Source organism: Barbus barbus (genome assembly GCF_936440315.1).
Source record: "Barbus barbus genome assembly, chromosome: 28".
In the NCBI taxonomy this organism is placed as follows: domain Eukaryota; kingdom Metazoa; phylum Chordata; class Actinopteri; order Cypriniformes; family Cyprinidae; genus Barbus; species Barbus barbus.
The window spans coordinates 26,447,514-26,466,416 of record NC_136756.1 but is presented as its reverse complement, the minus strand read 5'-3'; the positions used below and the strand labels follow the sequence as shown (position 1 = coordinate 26,466,416).

General features: G+C 35.1%; 1 protein-coding gene and 1 pseudogene across 2 annotated transcripts; one reads left to right on the top strand and one right to left on the bottom strand.

Moving 5' to 3' along the window:
- Positions 1-1,538: 1,538 nt before the first annotated feature.
- Positions 1,539-10,909, top strand: LOC306847982 (glycerol-3-phosphate dehydrogenase [NAD(+)], cytoplasmic-like). The gene is made up of 8 exons (XM_079382263.1): positions 1,539-1,645; positions 2,827-3,004; positions 4,241-4,381; positions 4,530-4,668; positions 4,762-4,874; positions 7,567-7,803; positions 9,832-9,938; positions 10,025-10,909. Exons 1-8 carry the CDS (start codon positions 1,602-1,604, stop codon positions 10,119-10,121), a joined length of 1,056 nt encoding a protein of 351 aa, XP_079238389.1. The 5' UTR covers positions 1,539-1,601; the 3' UTR covers positions 10,122-10,909.
- A 68-nt stretch (positions 10,910-10,977) lies between these two features.
- Positions 10,978-17,245, bottom strand: LOC306848830 (NACHT, LRR and PYD domains-containing protein 3-like; annotated as a pseudogene). Its single transcript has 6 exons — positions 15,691-17,245; positions 14,675-14,836; positions 13,781-13,819; positions 11,692-11,865; positions 11,420-11,587; positions 10,978-11,056 (listed from the first exon to the last, which is right to left on the bottom strand). The product of its transcript is annotated as an NACHT, LRR and PYD domains-containing protein 3-like (transcript).
- Between the last annotated feature and the right edge of the window lie 1,658 nt (positions 17,246-18,903).

The window sequence follows — 18,903 nt, the reverse complement described above, 5'->3', positions numbered from 1 at the left end:
TTTAAACAGGAAATGAAGTATTTTTAAGCCTCTGATGCATTAGAAAGATGTGTCAAATGCCAGCAGATAGTACGCAGTGATTTGTTGTGGACTATGGTAGTTTATGAATTGTTTTTCATGTCAGATTTACATTTTAGACACAATATTTATCTCATATACAGAAGATTCTGGTCTGGTTTCTTTTCAGAAAACCAAGCAATCAATTTTCAGTATTTCCTACAAAATCAGGATTGTCAAATATCAACAGTATTAATATGTAAATCAAACTTTTTCAACTGATACATTTCTGTGTTATTTTGATGTTTATCATGTGGCTGTAATAAAATGTTTTTTTTTAATGAATAATCATGCATAAAATTATGTCTTGCTTACCTGCCTGCCTGGAATATTTCTGTGTGAGTGTCTGTACAACTTAAGATGTAATATTGGGCCAGTTTGTTGCCTTGGCAACTGAAATAAGTTTAAGCATTAAAATTACTAAAACTGAAACAAATTTAAAAAAAATTCAACAAAATTTCTAAAACATGAACTAAAATTGAAATAAAACATAAAATTAAAGTTAATTAATATTTTGAATTCTGTAAAAACAATTAAAAATATGAATTAATACTAAATAAATAATTCTGAATTAACACAAAGGTTTTAACTCTCCAAAAAATCCATAAGCTCTTTTTGAATCGAGGAATTCCTGTCCTGAGCCGATATCCTTCTCTCATGGAACTTTGACCTTTGGCCCCCGAGAACTTCTGGCATTCCATTTATTCCTTAACAGGGGAGTCTATTGTTCAAAGGGCACTTTGCCATCTTAAGCCACTCAGTTCCTTTGTTAAACTCCTATTCTGATGAATCAGTTGATCTTTTACTTCCATGTGTGGCCGAATCTCACAAAAATGTCTCGCATTTCAATCAAAAGATAAAGAAAAGAAGAAATTATAGTCTGCATGAAGCATATTTGTAGGAGCATTACAATGCATCACAATTCCCGTTCGTGACAGGGTTGCGTGTCTACTTTATGCTTCCCATCTCACTTTATAACTTATTGATTGCTCATGCTAAAAATAGATTTTAAGCTTTACAATCAGTCCTTAAGCTAGCAAACAAATCCAGCATTGTACTCTAACTGTGTTGTTTTTGCTGAGTGTCAAGTTACAGCTTGGCTTTGAGTGTGTGTCATTATGTCCGGCTGAGAATATGAAAGTTTGTGTCAGTGCATAAAACATTATGAAAACTGGTCATGTACATACTGTATTTATTGACACAACTTTTTACTTTATATACTTATTACTAAAATAATACTATTTTACTATATTTTACTATAAAATGGTAATATTATATATTTATAACCTTAGTATTGAATTAAGTTACTCACCCCTGCTCTTTTTAACGTTAAAAAGTGAATCACATGCTTTGGAGAATCCGTAATCACACCCACTAGTTGATAATAGGCGGAGTCAACAGAATTTTCGCCATCTGAGTGGCCAATAGCGGCCGGGGGCGTGGCTTCACGGACAAAACACTCGAGTGTGCGCTCACGGGGCAGGTTTGATTGACAGGTCTGAGTCTGTAATTCAGCGAAGGATCTGGTGAAGTGTCTCAGCGCAATGTCAAGTCCAAAAAAAGTTTGCATCGTCGGCTCTGGGAACTGGTAACATTTTTCATCTTTTAGAAATGACTGTTTGAGCTGTAGGCATTTAGGATCTTATGACAGCATGAGACTGTTAGTTTAAACTTGAAACAATCCCTTAATGAATCACATGCTATAACAAGTTTAAGGTTATGACATTTGAAAGGGCATAACAGCAGACTTATTAATAGAGATTATACTGATATATACAATGTAGTTTTTGTTGCACAATATGAGATCCACTTCAGAAGTTCTGTTCAACTGCTGTGAATGTGCTTTTGGACCGACTTGAATACTATTTATCACTGTTTACATGAGGCATTTGTTACATTGCTGCAATGCAAACCCAAGTAGGACACATGTTCCAGTCAGTCACACTGGTTAGGTTCAGTATTTATGTTCCATAAGTTTCAGCTAACTAACGTCTGACCACATCTGTGCTTCAGTATTATGTCCAATTCTAATTTTTTTTTAATGTACTGACAGCTGCAGAAATGTGTATAATATTACAATGCATGAAAAATATTCACTGTAGGATTGTCTGGGACTCTTCCTTAAACTTTTTGGATTTTAATAATGTGCACATTGATAGACATTTATTAAGGTAAATATGATCTGCTGATAATTTAGAGACTTTCATGAGCTTGAAATCTTTGAAATGGGCTACTGTTCCTTTAAAACCACCTATTTATGGTCACACTAAACAAGATTCCAAAAGTAGTAGTTTATGTAACAACAATACAAGTTTATGTTTATACATCCAGTTAAGAGTCATATTGGATTTTTTATCAACTTTGTGAATGCATATACAGAGGAAATGTTTCTAGTTAAATCTAAATTCAGTGTTTACACACATTACCAACCCAAAATAATTCATTTCCCCAAACAAAATGGTTATTTCTGGGTATTTTGCACTACAGTGATCCTTGTTTGGGATCAAACTGACCTAAACTAAAACAGAGACTAGTTAACCCCCACTTTTACTCGAGTAGACTGACCGTCTGATCTTACACAACAGGCTTTGATCACTATCATCACTGTCCCTTGGAATGCAAACGTACCTTTTGGTGCGAGATCCCAGAGTTTGTAATGAGAGTGAAGTCCTTGGTTACATTTCACCCCACAGTGTTCACTCACAGTATTGTAATATTGCATGCAACCTTTCACATAATTAACTTTCTCTCTTTCGCTCATGTCCGCAGGGGTTCTGCTATTGCTAAGATAGTTGGCACAAATGCAAGGAATAATTCAAAGTTTGACTCCACGGTTAATATGTGGGTGTTTGAAGAGACAGTGAACGGACGTAAACTCACAGAGATCATAAACACAGACCACGAGAACGTCAAGTATTTGCCTGGACACAAGCTTCCGGAGAATGTTGTAAGAAACTTGCATCTTACACTTGATCATATCATTTATTATATATAAATATATTTAATAAATAATGTCTAATAAAATAATATATTCTATTATAAAAATAAAACAATAGTTTTACTTGCATACTTATATAATAAAATACTAAATGCATACGTATATATATATCAGTTGTTGTATATAACTTGTATATTATATATAATATATTATTTTAATATGATAAAAATATATAAATAATAATAATAATAAATAGCTGTTGTAAGAAACTGTTGTAAGTTGCAATCATATATTTTGAAGCAAATATGGGTTATTTTGCATAAAATGTATAGAAATATATATATATAAAGAATACATTATTTTATAATATATATATACTGTATATATAGTAAATAATAAAAAGGTACTTGTTTTATTTGAATACTTAGTTTCTTATATAATAAATAAAATAATATTGTATGAATATATATTAATAGAATGCATTATTATTATTATTTATTATTAATATAATTAATATAAATTATTGTAATATTAATTAATAAATTATACAATAATATATTGTATCATAAAAATACTCACTACATACATATATAAGTTACTCATTTTACTTGCATTGTTATATAAAATAATATAATGAAATATATAATAAAATTATATATATATATTCAGCCACACGTTTCAACCACACAAACAGAAATGTCATGTTTTGCCTGGAAAATTGTTATAACAGCAAATAGTTGCTTTAGAGGAAGTTACACACAATGCAGAAGACTGGAGAAGAGTGCTGAGCCACTAGAGTCTCCCCCAAAACCTCCGGGAGGCACTTGCTGCTTTGCTTTGCTTTCCAACGGAACCCATCCATTTGCACTCAAGCAACTAATAAGAAGCTGACGAAGCTGCATGTGGTTTCTCCATCGTTATGACCTGTAGTCCAAATGGTGGAGAGTCAGCCAAATGCTTCGGCCTAACTAGGTTCACTAGAGGACTGGGCTAGAGGCCTAGAAAACCATTGGCAGATGCAACAGAGACACGGTACAGTAACCAAAAGGATTTGTTTGTGAACAAGGAGGTTTTGGCTTGATGTGGACCCAAACTCAGCCAACATGTCAGTCACACAAAACAGAGCACCATACTGTATATAGTCATATAGTGAATATATTGAGTGCATGCATGTTTCTCCAGGTTTCATCATTCAGTATCAAACAGACTCTTCTCTCAATTACCCTCTCTCTCTCGCGCTCACAGGTGGCGGTGCCAGATCTGCTCGACGCTGCCAAGAGCGCTGATATACTGCTCTTTGTGATTCCACATCAGTTCATCGGCCGTGTCTGTGACACCATGAAGGGCAAAATCAAACCGGACGCGCTAGGAATGTCACTCATCAAGGTCCCGTACACTCGTCAATATATGCACTGTGTACTGTTTTCTCTCTTACTCATCAGTCTTTCGTAGGGAAACAAGAGGATAGTTGCTTTCTAAGATCACAAGACATTAGACAGACAGCAAACAATGACTCTGCATGTGGTCGGTTTAGGGGGTGGATGAAGGCCCGGACGGACTGAAGCTGATCTCAGAGGTTATTCACGAGAAGCTGGGCATCAAGATGAGTGTGTTGATGGGAGCAAATATCGCCAATGAGGTGGCGGATGAGAAATTCTGTGAAACCACCATTGGTGAGGCTGATGAAAAGCTATGTGAATATGTCAGATTAGTCCGTTTTTGTGTTTCGGGTGATTATATGCATTTGTATGTCTTATGTTTGTAAGGCTGCAGGGATCAAGTTCAAGGGGCCTTGCTTAAGGAGCTCATGCAGACGCATCACTTCCGGGTCACGGTCGTACAGGAAGCAGATGTGGTTGAGATCTGTGGTGCTCTGAAGGTTTGCGCATTCACACTTCTTCATTTTACCCCTCACAAAACAGTCAAAGCAGTGGATATGTAAACAATTCACATGGGTGATATTCGGTTAAATCTATTTTTAGCTTGACATTGCATGCAATGTTGCAGTTGTTTTATCAACCGCAGTAATAATACTGGTCTGTCTTAAAGCTGGACTTAAAAATGATCCGAAATCAATATTTGAGCAAGGACATAACCAACCAGTGTTCAAAACTATCGCCTTACTTCAGCCCGATTCACAACGGTTAGCTTATAGTAATGTTTTCTCATTTGAGTGGTACGGGTAGGTTTTCGTGGGAAACTCGAGCATGCTGCTGCGTCATTACGTCACGTCTGTAAACATAAAGAAGTTGTCCCGGCTACTAGGTTATCGCACGTGAGGATCCTGCAGGTAGCAGATCGTTTATAGCCTTTTCTCACAGCAGCTAGAATAATTAAATGTATCATTTTGATGGCAGATTGTAATCCAGAAAGGATTACGCGTTTATGAAATTAAATTATATTCCTGTTTTAAACGTGCTTCTGATTACAGATAGCCTGGGATTACACAAGATTTGTATTTTAAAGAAATCAGCACGAAGGGAGCATAATTTGCTTTTTGGGTTAAAATAATTTCTTAATATGAAATTTGAATGGTATGACAGTTAGATTAGACTGTACAGAAATTGAAAACTACACGCTAATACACACTATACCCATTGTCACGCAATGCTGATGTTGTTAATATTAACAACATTTGAGAATAAAGTATAAAAATAACAATACTTTGCACGGTTTGATGTGATATGAACTAACCAATCGTTAGATTTAATCACCATTGGTAGCGCGATTTATTGTAATGCGTTGTTCCTCAGTTGGTCAGAACAAACGTGGCAGACTTGTTACTTGTTCAGATGGCAATATATGGTGAAAATTCTTATTTGGTCATATATTCCAAGACGTAGACTAACATCTGTGACGGACAGCCAAACATACTCCTCAACCAAACTTTTGGTTCCTTGCCGCTGTCGCCTCTGGCTTGCTCAGTTGGGGACACTTAATTTCTAGCAATTATCGTCAATTTGATTTCGCAGATACTATTTGAACTAAACTGAGCTAGACAATGACATCTCTGAATTCAATAATGAAATGCCTTAACTGAAAATTAAGTGTTTAATCTTATTTCTATACATTACTGACACTCTATCCTCCAATTTGGTACGGTTAAGTGCTTTGACACAATCTGTATTGTTAAAAGCGCTATAAATAAAGGTGATTTGACTCAAAACATTAGATTCATCCGCGCCGGAGCCGTGGCGACTCACAACCCCACGCAAGGAAGATAATTCAGCAAGTAACTGCAATTCCAGGTTTTCAAACAGAGATGGCGACAACGAGGCAAAATTTACGGACTGCAGCTTTAATTTGGCAAGTGTGAGATGTCAGTTTTACAGTCTATTAACGTTCTCTTCTGCTGTAAATACAGCGGGTTATTGTTTGAAGCATGATGTATAAACACAAAACAATCAAGCTGAAAGGTCCACATTCATTGACCATTAAATTAGCAGTATTGTATTAAAAATAATTAAAGTTTAAATTATATGTATATATGGAACTATTGTATTTTTATATTATAGGCACATATATAAGTATATTTTATATTATATGTATATATTAGTAAAAACAAAACTTAAAACCAAAATAAAAATAAAGCTAAATAGAAATATTAAAATATAATATTAAACAAATTAAAATCTAATTAAAAATATAAATATCATAATATATAAATAATTCTTAAGTAAAACTGCCACTAACAAAGTTATTCTTTCAAATGTTTCTTGAAAGTGTGCTTTTGCCATCTTTCTTTAAATATAATCAATTTATATTTTATTTATAGATTTTCTGTTTTTACTTTCATTTTAGTTTAAATGTTAACAATTTCATTTCATTTTAATTTTTTTTAAATGTCTATATTATTTAATTTTAGTTAAGTATTGCAACTTAAGAAAAGCTTAAATAAAAATAAGTTTATATTTTAATTTATTTCAGCTAACATGTACTTCTTTTCAAATAATTATTTTTGTACTGTTTTAATATTTTCGTATTGTTTTAATATTAGATAACAAAAGTAACTGTTTCAGTTAAGGCTTAAGTGTCCAAATATTTTATTGGGTTTATTATTAATGATACTAAACATTACATTTTATATATTCTTTTTTTCTACATTAATATTTTGTATTTAAAGGTCATATTTTGCCTTTTAGGGAATTTTTGGTAAATATAAATACATGACATGTACATTTATGCATTTGGCAGACATTTTGTCCAAAGCAACTTACATTGCATTCAATGTAGACATTTTTGCCAGTTTATGCATTCCCTGGAAATCAAACCCATGACTTTGGTGTCATGCTAGGTTTGCCATGCTCTGCTGTTTGAGCTACAGGAGAAAACACTGCTTCTGAAGTTTGTTTGCTTGCAGAGTTAAATGAACAGATTGTTCATTCATTAATGAATGTCATCATTTACTGACCCTAATGTCAGCTGACGTCAACCAAACAAGCTTCATAGTGCACTGAAAGAACACAAGCACCATAAAATATAGTATCATGGGACCTTTCCAAACATCAGATTTGTTGTAATCCAGCTCTGAACTCAGCTCAGACATTTAGACCCTCTGTGTCTTCCTACAGAACATAGTGGCAGTGGGAGCAGGTTTCTGTGACGGGTTGGGTTTTGGTGACAATACGAAGGCTGCGGTGATCAGACTGGGTCTCATGGAGATGATCAGCTTTGCTCGGTTGTTCTGCAACACCGGCTCGGTGTCTCCTGCTACTTTCTTGGAGAGCTGTGGTGTCGCTGATCTCATTACTACATGCTACGGAGGACGAAACCGGAAAGTTGCAGAGGCTTTTGCCAAGACTGGCAAGGTGAGACACCAAAACATAAAGACAATTCACACAGAAATTAAACATTTAACTTTATTAGGATATGTGCAACATATATGACTCAAGCTCTGTATTTCAAGTCTTATACAATAGCTTTGTGTCAGAAAGTATTTTTAAAGTGGAAGTTATCAAAATTATTCATACTTACAGCCTACATATTTAAAGGAACACTCCACTTTTTTTGGAAACAGGTGGAGTTAAGCAGTTGAGTTTTACCGTTTTTTAATCCATTCAGCAGATCTCCGGGTCTGGTGGTAGCAATTTTAACGTAGCTTAGCATAGATCATTGAATCTGATTAGACCATTAGCACCTCGCTCAAAAGTGACAAAAGAGTTTCAATATTTTTCCTATTTAAAACTTGACCCTTCTGTAGTTACATTGTGTCCCACACGGAAATAACCTATATAAACATATATGTTTTAATATAGGTTTTGATATATGTTTTTAATATATGTGACATATATAAAATTGGTCGTTTTCCTATAATATATGTACATATATGTACATATATGCACATATATGTACACATATACGTGCATACATGTACCTATATAGGTACATATATGCATGTATATATATGTGTGTGCATATATGCACCTATATGTTTACCTATATATTAGTAAAATTATTAAAATCCATAGCTGCTAGACAACATAAATAAAAGCCCAAAATGTCGAAATTTACATTTACATGTACATATAGGGCTTATATGTGGATATAAAGAAGCAATACAGGAGACCTATATGGCCTTTATATGCACATATATGCACCTCAATTTTGCCTATATGTGGCATATATGCAGCATATATGTTATCATATATGTGCATATATACTGCATATAGGTTTCATATATGCGCATATATCCTCATATAGGTTCTTTCCATGTGGGTGTGTACTAAGACTGACGGAAATGAAAAGTTTAGATTTTTTTAGGCCGATATGGCTAGGAACTATACTCTCATTCCGGCGTAATAATCAAGGAACTTTGCTGCCGCACCATGGGTGCAGCAGGCGCAGTGATATTACACAGTGCCTGAAAGTAGTCCCAAGCTAGGTAACTAGTTATGAAATAGCTGGGGACTACCCATGGGGCGGCAGCAAAGTTCCTTGATTATTACGCTGGAATGAGAGTATATTTCCCATCCATATCGGCCTAAAAAAAAATTTAAACTTTTCATTTTCTTTGTCATTCCAAAAAAAGTGGAGTGTTCCTTTAAATTTGGCACATCACAGTTCGGGATAATTATAGTTAACACTGAAACTAAAAGTGAAACCATTAAAAAAAAAAAACATTTGGATTATTTGAAATAAAGTAAATGTGAAATGAAATGTTAAAATATATATATTTTAGCTAGTTGACAAGACAGCATTTTAATTTAGTTAAACTTGATGTACTAAAATACCAAAGTAAAACAAAAAAACTAAAAATGCACAAATTACTAAAACTTCAACTAAAATGATAAATATTTCAGAATATTAATAAAAACCATTCAAAATATTGATAAAACCTATAATAGTATCTCAGTTATATAAAATAACTCTTATAATCAGACTGACACAATTTGAAGTCTTTTCAAATTTTTCTTCTTTTGGAGGGGGGGCCTGCAGAATTGATAAATATAATAAAATATGTATAATATATTTAAAATAATTAAATATAATAAAATGAGTCAAACAGAGTTGAGATTACTGTATACGGAATCTTATTCAAATTAGCCTGGTACAAAAAAAAAAAAAAAGGTGCAATGTGTGTTGCCAAGTATTTAATATATGAGACCAGCAAAGATGTAAAACATTTTTTTTATCTTCGCCCAAAAATGTATTTCAATTCTATTTTCAGTTTAGCAAAAAGGGTGCATTTGCACTTCCAAAACAATATGTAGTTTAGTCAGTGCATAATGAGAATAGGGAAAAAAGGTCAAATAACATTTCAAAAAAACAATAGAGCAAATAAAGTAAACAATTTTTTCAGTATATTTACACTAGTCATTCGATTCTCTGTGTTTCAGTCTCTTGAAGAGCTTGAAAAGGAAATGTTGAATGGTCAGAAACTACAGGGTCCAGCCACGGCCGCTGAAGTTCACACCATACTTCAAATCAAAGGTGTACTGGACAGGTAAGACTCAAACTTTCATTACAGATCCAAACCTCTTGTGCCCAAGACCAAACATATTAAAAACAATTTGTTTTCTCTTCCCACAGATTTCCTCTTTTTAATGCTGTGTACGGGATCTGTTACGAGGGTCGGCCTGTTACCGAGTTCATCCACTGCCTGCAAAATCATCCAGAACATCAGTGAAAGAAGAACGGAGCTGCAGTACAGAGTATGTGTGAGTGTGGTTTATATGTGAGCCCTGCTGAACGAAATAGCATTGCTCTTGTTATCTAGTTCTTAACTAGATAATACTTTCTTAACCAACTTTGTCAAACAGAAGCAGCATTCGGTCTGTTCAGCAGGGTGTTACATTAAGAGTGACCAAAGTCACACAAGGATGCTCTCTCAGGTTTGGTCATAGCTGCTGCTCATTTTTATGAATCCATCCAGCGGCGGTGTACTTTCAGCCACTTTATTCTGCAGAAAAGCCTCAAATGTCAGTCTGAGCGCTCCTCTTTAAGTGCCACTAAAGCGGTTACCATCCATTCAGAGTGAAACGGTTCTCAAAGTCACACTGAAATTAATGTTCTCTATATGTAATGTGAAATAAATCACTGTTATCTGTGAGCTCTAGCTGTCTAGTTCTTTCAGACAATCGTTTTGTGAAATAAATAGTATTTTGAGGGCTGTACAGTATGCGTAAGAACCAGACATGACAGTCTGAATACAGTGGCCCCAAAAAGTATCTGAACACTTAAGACGCAATTAAAAATGAATGAATGAAATATGAATTTTGTGATTTTTTTTTAAATATGCATTTCCTATACGAATACTTATTTTTATTATACTTGGTTACAGATGCAAAGACATTCATTCTTGATGGGGCCATTGTATAAAACTGTAAACAGGCCACTAGAGGGAGTCACTTTGTCTTTTGGTCTAAGGAATAAAATGGAATAGAATATGCATTAATAAAAGCATTTTTATACTTGAAGCATGCATCTATTTTAAAAACAAAATATATTTATGCAGATAAATATGCAGGTGATCCAACCCGAGATGCGTTTCTTTAGTAAACGATATTTGGGCATGTGTCCATCAACTCAAAAACATCTTCACTGATGTCATTATACTTCAGACTGGAAAAAATAAGAGAAAAATAATGTCATCACATGAAGTAGATCATATTGAGATGTGACAAGATCATAAGGTATATTTGGCCAAAATATATGTTAAAAAATATGTTTTACAGCGTAATAAATAATTTTTTTAAATGTACTTTTTGATATTTTTTTATTATTTTTTTATTAATGTAAATATATATACATACATCATTTTATATATTTTAAAATATATTTTAAAACTATTACATTTTATTATATAATTTAAAAATACATTTAAACATTTATTTTTATACTTTTATGAACACAAAAAATACACAAATGCATTTAAAAACTAAAATATATTATATTTCTGAATGTACATTTATGGACTGAACTTACTTTAGCTCGGTCATTAGCGGACGGCCCTGCATTAATTTGACCAGTCGTGGAACGGAGGAGTCGGTCATGACGTTGCTCTTTAGGATGAGAGTCATTAAAGTGCTACAGGCAGCAACAGATTCACATAACTCCTCGACGCAAGCGTCTGTGAGCGACACCATCTCCAGACTGAAGAAACAAGACGAGACGGGGACAATTCAATCAATGTGTTTCAGTCAGTCTCTAATTGTGTTAGCTGCTACTGAGGGCATGTGTATGAGGATTTTACTCACTCCAGGTGCTGTAGTTTGCAGTGTTTGTGTCTCAGTGCCTCCCACATGTGTTTGGCTCCAGCATCGCCCACATCGTTCACTGCTACCGAGAGACTGACGAGCTTTGACACACCAGACGTCAAAATACTCCCCAGCGCTCCAAACACCTCCTTGGTTAGCTCACATCTGCTCATTCTACGCCAAAACACACTCACTGCTTAGATTTCACATAATCAAGCCCCCTGGAACTTCAGCATGGCACTGAAATTTATTTCCTTCATAAACGTAAATGTCCCTAGTCTTACTGTGCATGATTCGTCACTGCATCTTATTTTAAAGTAGTTTAAATGATTGTTTCCATAACCTTTTATTAAAATGCATTAACATTCTTGACTCAGAAACAACATTTTCTCTGCAAAACAAATGTTTGCAGTCATCTAGATGTTTTAATGTTTTTGAAAGAAGTATTACGCTCACCAAGTCTGCATATATTTGATTATAAATACAGTTGAATATTGTGAAATATTATTACAATTTTAAACAACTGTTTTCTATTTTAATATATTTTTGAATGTAATATATTCCGGTGATGATAAAGCTGAATTTTCAGCATCATTACTCCAGTCTTTAGTGTTTTGATTTGCTGATCAAAAAACATTTCATATTATTATTTATGCTGAAAACAGTGTGCATTTTTTTTTCAGAATTCTTTGATGAACAGAAAGTTAGAAAATAGGGCATTTATTTGAAATAAAAATCTTTTGTAACATTCTTTACTTCCATTTTCAAACTAAATGGAAGTAAAGTAAAGAACTAATACACACTGGACACAATTAATGGTATACTCTTAAAAATAAAGGTGCTTCACGATGCCATAGAAGAACCTTTTTGTCTAAATGGTTCCATAAAGAACCTTGAACATCTGAAGAACCTTTCTGCTTCACAAAAGTTTCTTTATGGTGAAAGAAGGTTAAAAAGGTAAGAAAGAGATGGTTCTTTAAAGAACCTTTGACTGAATTTTTCTTTGTGGAACCAAAAATGGTTCTTCTATGGTATCGCTTGAAGAACCTTTTGAAGCACCTTTATTTTTAAGAGTGTACCCTTTTATTCAATACTTTCTGAAACATCCATTTGCCAAAATAGTATAGGAGTGTTCTCCTATAATGCCTGATGAGGTTAGAGAACACCTGACAAGAGATCAGAGACCATTCCTTCACCCAGAATCTCTCCAGATCCTTCAGATTCACAGCTCCATGACGGTGCTTCTCCTCTTCAGTTCACGCCACTCATTTTCTACAGGGTGCAGAGAGTCAGAAAACTGAAATGGCTAGCAGAAGCTTGGTTTTATTCCCAGCGACCCATTTTTGTGTTGTTTTTAAGATTTGTTTTTGGATTATTGTCAGGTTGGAAGAGCCAAACATGGCTCATTATAAGATTTCTAAAGGAGTCAGTAACTTATTGATTTTTTATCTGTTGGTATTTGATAGAATCCATGATGCCATGTGTCTAAACAAGATGTCCAGGACCTCCAGCAGTAATATAGGCCCACAACATCAAAAATACAGCAGTATATTTCATTGTACACATGGGGTACTGTTTATCCCTGTGTTCACCAAACCCATCTTGAGTGTTTGCTGCTAAAAAGCTCAATTTTGATCTGACCATAGAAGCCGGTCCCATTTGAAGTTCCACTTATGTCTGACAACTGAATATGTTGGAGATTGTTTTTTGGTGAAATCATTTTCTTTTCTTGAAGCCCGCCCAAACAACATGTGGTGATGTAGGGGCTGTTTGAATTTTTTTTTAAGGTTTTCTGACCCCGAGACTCAACCTTTTTGTGCAATTCTCCAGCTGTGGTCCTTGGAGAGTCTTTAGCCCCTCAAACTTCTCACCGCTGGTGCAGTGCCACCGGAAACCAGCGAAATCATCGTCTGTTTGTAACAGGGTTATGTGTAAATTATGTGTTAATTATTTATGTGCTTATGTGTTTCAATAATGATGAATATGTGTATTTGAATTATTACCGGTAAATAATTATTATATAGTGAAGATTTAATGAATGTTAGAAGTGTGGGGAATATAAAATGAGTAAACATACCTGAATACTTACCTGTTGGTGACTGATGCCAAAGAAGGGGCGGAGTCTGGCCTATAAAAAGGGAGGCCAGACTCACACACAGTTGCTTGTTAACCAAGTCGGCGAGAGTGTTACAGTGGTAGCACTGTTTTTTATATATAACCTTATTTTTTGTATATTGTGGATACAGTGCGTGTTTGTAAATATAGTTTCATCTTTATTTTTCTGTTTGTTGTTACTTTGGTATATTTTTGTGCACACCTGTATATATTCTTCACTGTGGACCTTTTGGATTATTAGCACTGTAAATAAATTACACCCTGCACGACAGTGCTGTGCGAGTGAGCCATCGTTTTTTGTATTTTCACGGACTCACGTTCCCTTTTCCCCTCCCCCTGAAGCGAGTCGTGGTACTTGCTTCATCACAGTGGTGAACCTTCCCAGGAGTGGCCAGCCTACCAAAATTACTCGAAGAGTGCAACGACTCATCCAGGAGGTCATAAAAGAACTCAGAACAACATCTAAAGAACTGCAGGCCTCAATTAAGGTGTTCATGATTCAACAATAAGAAAGAGACTGGGCAAAAATGGCATAGTGTATATAATGAATTGTATTTGTAGGGGTTATTATAGCACAGTTCCCCCCACCCCAGACCTCACTAATTTTCAAACCCTGGCTACGGCCATGCAGCCAGGATATATCTGTGAAAAAGAGGACATATGGTCATCCAAAGAATGTTTTAACCCAGTGTACCAAAGACGTAGATTACTGGTGGAGCCATGGCACAGCAATAGCACACAAGCTCTCCACATAAAAGACGCAGGTTTGAATCACAGTTCAATTCCCAATACGATATGGTCCTATCTGATAACGTCACATACATAAAAAAAAAAAAAATAAATAAAAAAAAAAAAAAAATCACCTTACTTAAGCGACTCCAGCGTGGAGCGTTTGAGTGCGTGGCAGAGGGGTTTGACCGACTCTTTTTCCAACGTGGAGTGTGAAAGATCCAGCGTTTTCACCCGTCCCTCAGCCAGTGCTGTTGACAGGTGGGTGATGGCAGTCAAACTGAGACGACTCTGTGACAGACTGACAGGATAAATAACACACTGAACCCCACTGACTTTAATAAGGACAAAAATAGAATTTTTGTTTTTATATTAAAAAATAAATTAAAAACAAACTTGGGATCAGTAAGATTTTTTTTTGGAAGTTAATTCTTTGTTTTTACATTTATACATTTTATTTATTTCAGTCTCATACATTTAAACTAATTAATTACCGCTTGTTCCACAGCTAGCCATATTTTAACTATATTCGTCCTTTTGAAAAATACATGGAAAAAAAATTAAATTCATTTTAAAAATATGATTAGTAAACTACTATGCCATCATGTTTTGAGTGCAGAAATCTTACCTGTGTCTTAACCGTTTAATTTATGACTAACAAATATGAATCATAGTATGGAATGTTTCTTGAGCAGCACATTGGCATATTAGAATGATTTCTGAAGGATCATGTGACACTGAAGACTGGAGTAATGATGCTGAAAATTCAGCTTTGCATCACAGGAATAAATTACATTTTACAATATATTCAAATAGAAAACAGTCATTTTAAATTGTAATAATATTTCACAATATTAAATTTTATTTTATTTGTAATTAAATAAATGCAGCCTTGGTAATCAGAAGAGACTTCTTTCAAAAACTTTTTTTTTTTAATAATATTACCAACCCTAAACTTTTGAATGGTTTTGTAAGTTTGTATATTTTATAAGAACCCTATACCTTTAAGTTCGCATTCCAAACCTGAGCTTTTGATGTCAGGTACAATTCCCTTGTAAGTTCTTTGCGAGGTCATCAAGAATAGCCTAATTAAAGCAAAAAAAGTTATAAACGCATCTAGTAGTGCAATGTGCATATTTAAAATGTCAGACTCACCCAATGCTTTTTGACAGCCGTAACGCTGGTATAAGTCTCTTGACCTGTTCGCCTGTTAGTTCTGCTCCGTACAGGTTCATATGCTCCATCTCTCCTACGCAACTCACGACATATGACAGCGCAGCGCAGTCGGGCTCCTGCATGGAGCCATATGACACATGCCTCCACTGGGTCTTACTAATGCTTTCTTTGACCAGAGATGAGTTATGTGCATGATGCAGAAGCCGAAAAACACCAAAGTGCTTTGTTGCATAAACATCTGGAAGCACCCTAGAAACCATTCCCACCAACCACTGAGAGAATGCAGATATTTGGCTTTCATCAAACTTTCCCACAGAGTCTGCTATTGGTTTAAGCTGGACTGAGTCTGACAGTCCTGCTAGAAATGTGTAGTACAGATCCGAGCGCTTGTCTGAGATCTCCTGCACGGACTGGTTGAGATAAAAGGAGGCAGCCGATAAGAACTCATGCATCACGGGAGACAGGAAGGAGAATGTGGTATCAGAGGAAGTGACATCACCATTGATGCACAAGAAAGCAGAAAGCAAGGGGTGGTGCAGAAAAGAACACAGGCCACAGGATGTGACGTCACTGTAGGAGCAAACCGGATTGGTTAGTTTTCCCAAACTGGACACAAGCGCTCTGGTTTGTTTTGCATGCATCTTCTGTTTTTGCAGGAGCGTGTGTGTAATAATGCTGAGCAGGTGAGTAAGAGTCTCAGGTGGGGCATTTTTACTCTCTGAGTTTTTAACACATTGCAAAGCGTCCAGCAGAAGGCCGGACGAAAACACTGCTCATACACTCCCAAAGCCTGCTCACATTGGCGAAAAAGTCTCTCTGCTTGACCACCATCGCCAAAGAACTGCTGGAAGAACATTCTCCTCTGGGTCTGGGAGAACCCGACCACCTCAAAACATCTCAAAGACTCGACTTGCTCTCGGGACGTGATCAGCATTGAAGCTTCAGCAAGCAAAGATCCGTGAAGCAGACTGTACAGCAAGGAGCCGGTCGCTTCTTGTTGTACGTCACTAATCAGACTGGATGAGGGCGATGGAGTGCATAGAAGGTGCTGCAATTGCTCCAGTCCATCAAGCACAAGAAGAAGAGACTGAGGCCTCTGTAGAGCTCCAGCGAGAGTCTCTGTGGAGATGTGAGTGTGCATGCGACCCAGCATGCTCTGCAAACTCTCTGCTTTCCCTCCAAGAGCAGCCAGCTCCCAAACAGGCAAACGCATGAGGAGCATATAATGTTGCAGGCACGTTACTGTCGTCCAATCCCAAATGATCTTCTCTACTGCTGTAGTCTTACCCATTCCAACATCACCATAAAGAACCAGCCTATGGCCTTCAGATCCTGGAGCAAACTCTCGAGATATGACATCCTCTAAAGCTTCCCAATCTCCTCTCTTAACCCATCCACGGATGACCTCGTACGCACTTGCTGAGAGGGGCGTGTAGTGGCCTCTCTGGATCACCTCTCGCATAGGTTGACCTCCCAAAAGAGAATTGGGCAGAGTTGAGTTCAGCACAGTGTTTCTCAGAGTCTCCTTATGCATTTACTGCAGATCTGTGGAAAAATAAATGTTAAGAATTAATGAAGACGTACTTCAAATAAATCATGTCATTCTATCTATCTATAATTTATTTATCTATCTATAATTTATTTTTAATTCAGGTAGCAGAACTGAAATTTAAATTTGTTTATAAAATTAAAAAAATAATAATATATATATATATATATATATATATATTTATTTATTTATTCTCTATAGGCAAAGGTTAACCCAACTAATGTTATTGTAATCCGATAATGCACATCATAAACCTGTCTTTTTAAACAAGTAGATAATGACACCCATTATCTACTTGTTTAAATACAAATTTGGTCATATTAAAAATATTTTAACGTGATCACAAAAAAACATTGTAATTTAGGCGTATTAATTGTAACAATTTCATTTCCACGGTTATTCAAACAACGAATAAATTATATTAATCCAAAATAAAAGTTTTTGTTTACATAATGTGTGTGTGTTGTGTATGTTTATTGTGTATATATAAATACATGCATGCACATATTTAAGAAAAATGTTATGTTCCCATATTAAATATTTATATATAATATAAATATACATGGAAATATTTTCAAAATATATACTGTATGTGTATTTATATATGCATAATAAATATACACAGTACACACACGTTATGCAAACAAAAACTCTTATTTTGGATGCGATTAATCGTTTGTTAGCACTACTAAAGGGCTCCACTATTCAGCATCCATTTGGGCTTTTAGTCTAAAAGTGTGCACATTGGATGATTATTGCCATTCACACGTTTACTTCGTGGTATTTCAACAGAAGCATCATTTCTATTAATTTCCATTAATTTAGTAATCTGACAAGAATGAACTTCAACAACGGTCTGCCTCTCCCTTTTACAAGATTGATGACTCAGAGGAGTCATGCCTATTCAAAGTGAGGGGCAAGTGCCCCCTCAGGCGATCGGATGAGTCATCTGAAACGGGTTTTGATCACTTAATCGCTTAGGAATGTAAGCTATTCATTTCACAGTGTAAACAGCTTTAGTGATTTTAATGGGAGTTTTTGAGAGTGCCTAAACTCTGGCTAGACTGAAAGAAAATATTATTTGATAATGTAAATGTTCTTTATACTCTCTGTAAAATAAAAGTGTTATAATTAGTAACTTACAATATTGTTATTATTAAATTCACATTAAATACGAAGTCATGTTTGTATAAAAAAATTAAAAAAAAACGTTTTATGTCATGACACCCATATCTGGTACTTAAGTAAAAACTCGGGTTTTTATGTGTAGTTAATAGATTACACTATTAGTCTACTTTGCCCATCACCATTTATTGAACAATCTATAAAGGTGCAAAACGCATTTACTTACACATATTTGAGAATTGCGATATTTCATAATATAGTTAACACGTTTGGAAATATTTCGAATAAAAAGGAAAAAATAAATAAAACATACATCCATCCATCCATGCATTTTGGGGTATTTTTAAAAGAATAAATTAGAAATGCTTAAACGTGTTTATCTGTAAAATGCTACAAAATACATTTGCGACATAGGCTATTACAAAATCTACATTAGGTCGGAATATAAAGTTATTACAAACACTCAAAAGTTCTGAAAGAGTTTTGAGGAGAAACACTGAAGACTTGTAGACTTGTAG

What these genes read in the sequence shown, in the direction of transcription:
- LOC306847982 (XM_079382263.1), top strand. Translation starts at nt 1,602, where the DNA reads ATGTCAAGTCCAAAAAAAGTTTGCATCGTCGGCTCTGGGAACTG. An exon ending in ATTCTGTGAAACCACCATTG is followed by an intron (nt 4,669 to 4,761) that starts GTGAGGCTGATG and finishes TATGTTTGTAAG; the next exon opens with GCTGCAGGGATCAAGTTCAA. An exon ending in AGATCTGTGGTGCTCTGAAG is followed by an intron (nt 4,875 to 7,566) that starts GTTTGCGCATTC and finishes GTCTTCCTACAG; the next exon opens with AACATAGTGGCAGTGGGAGC.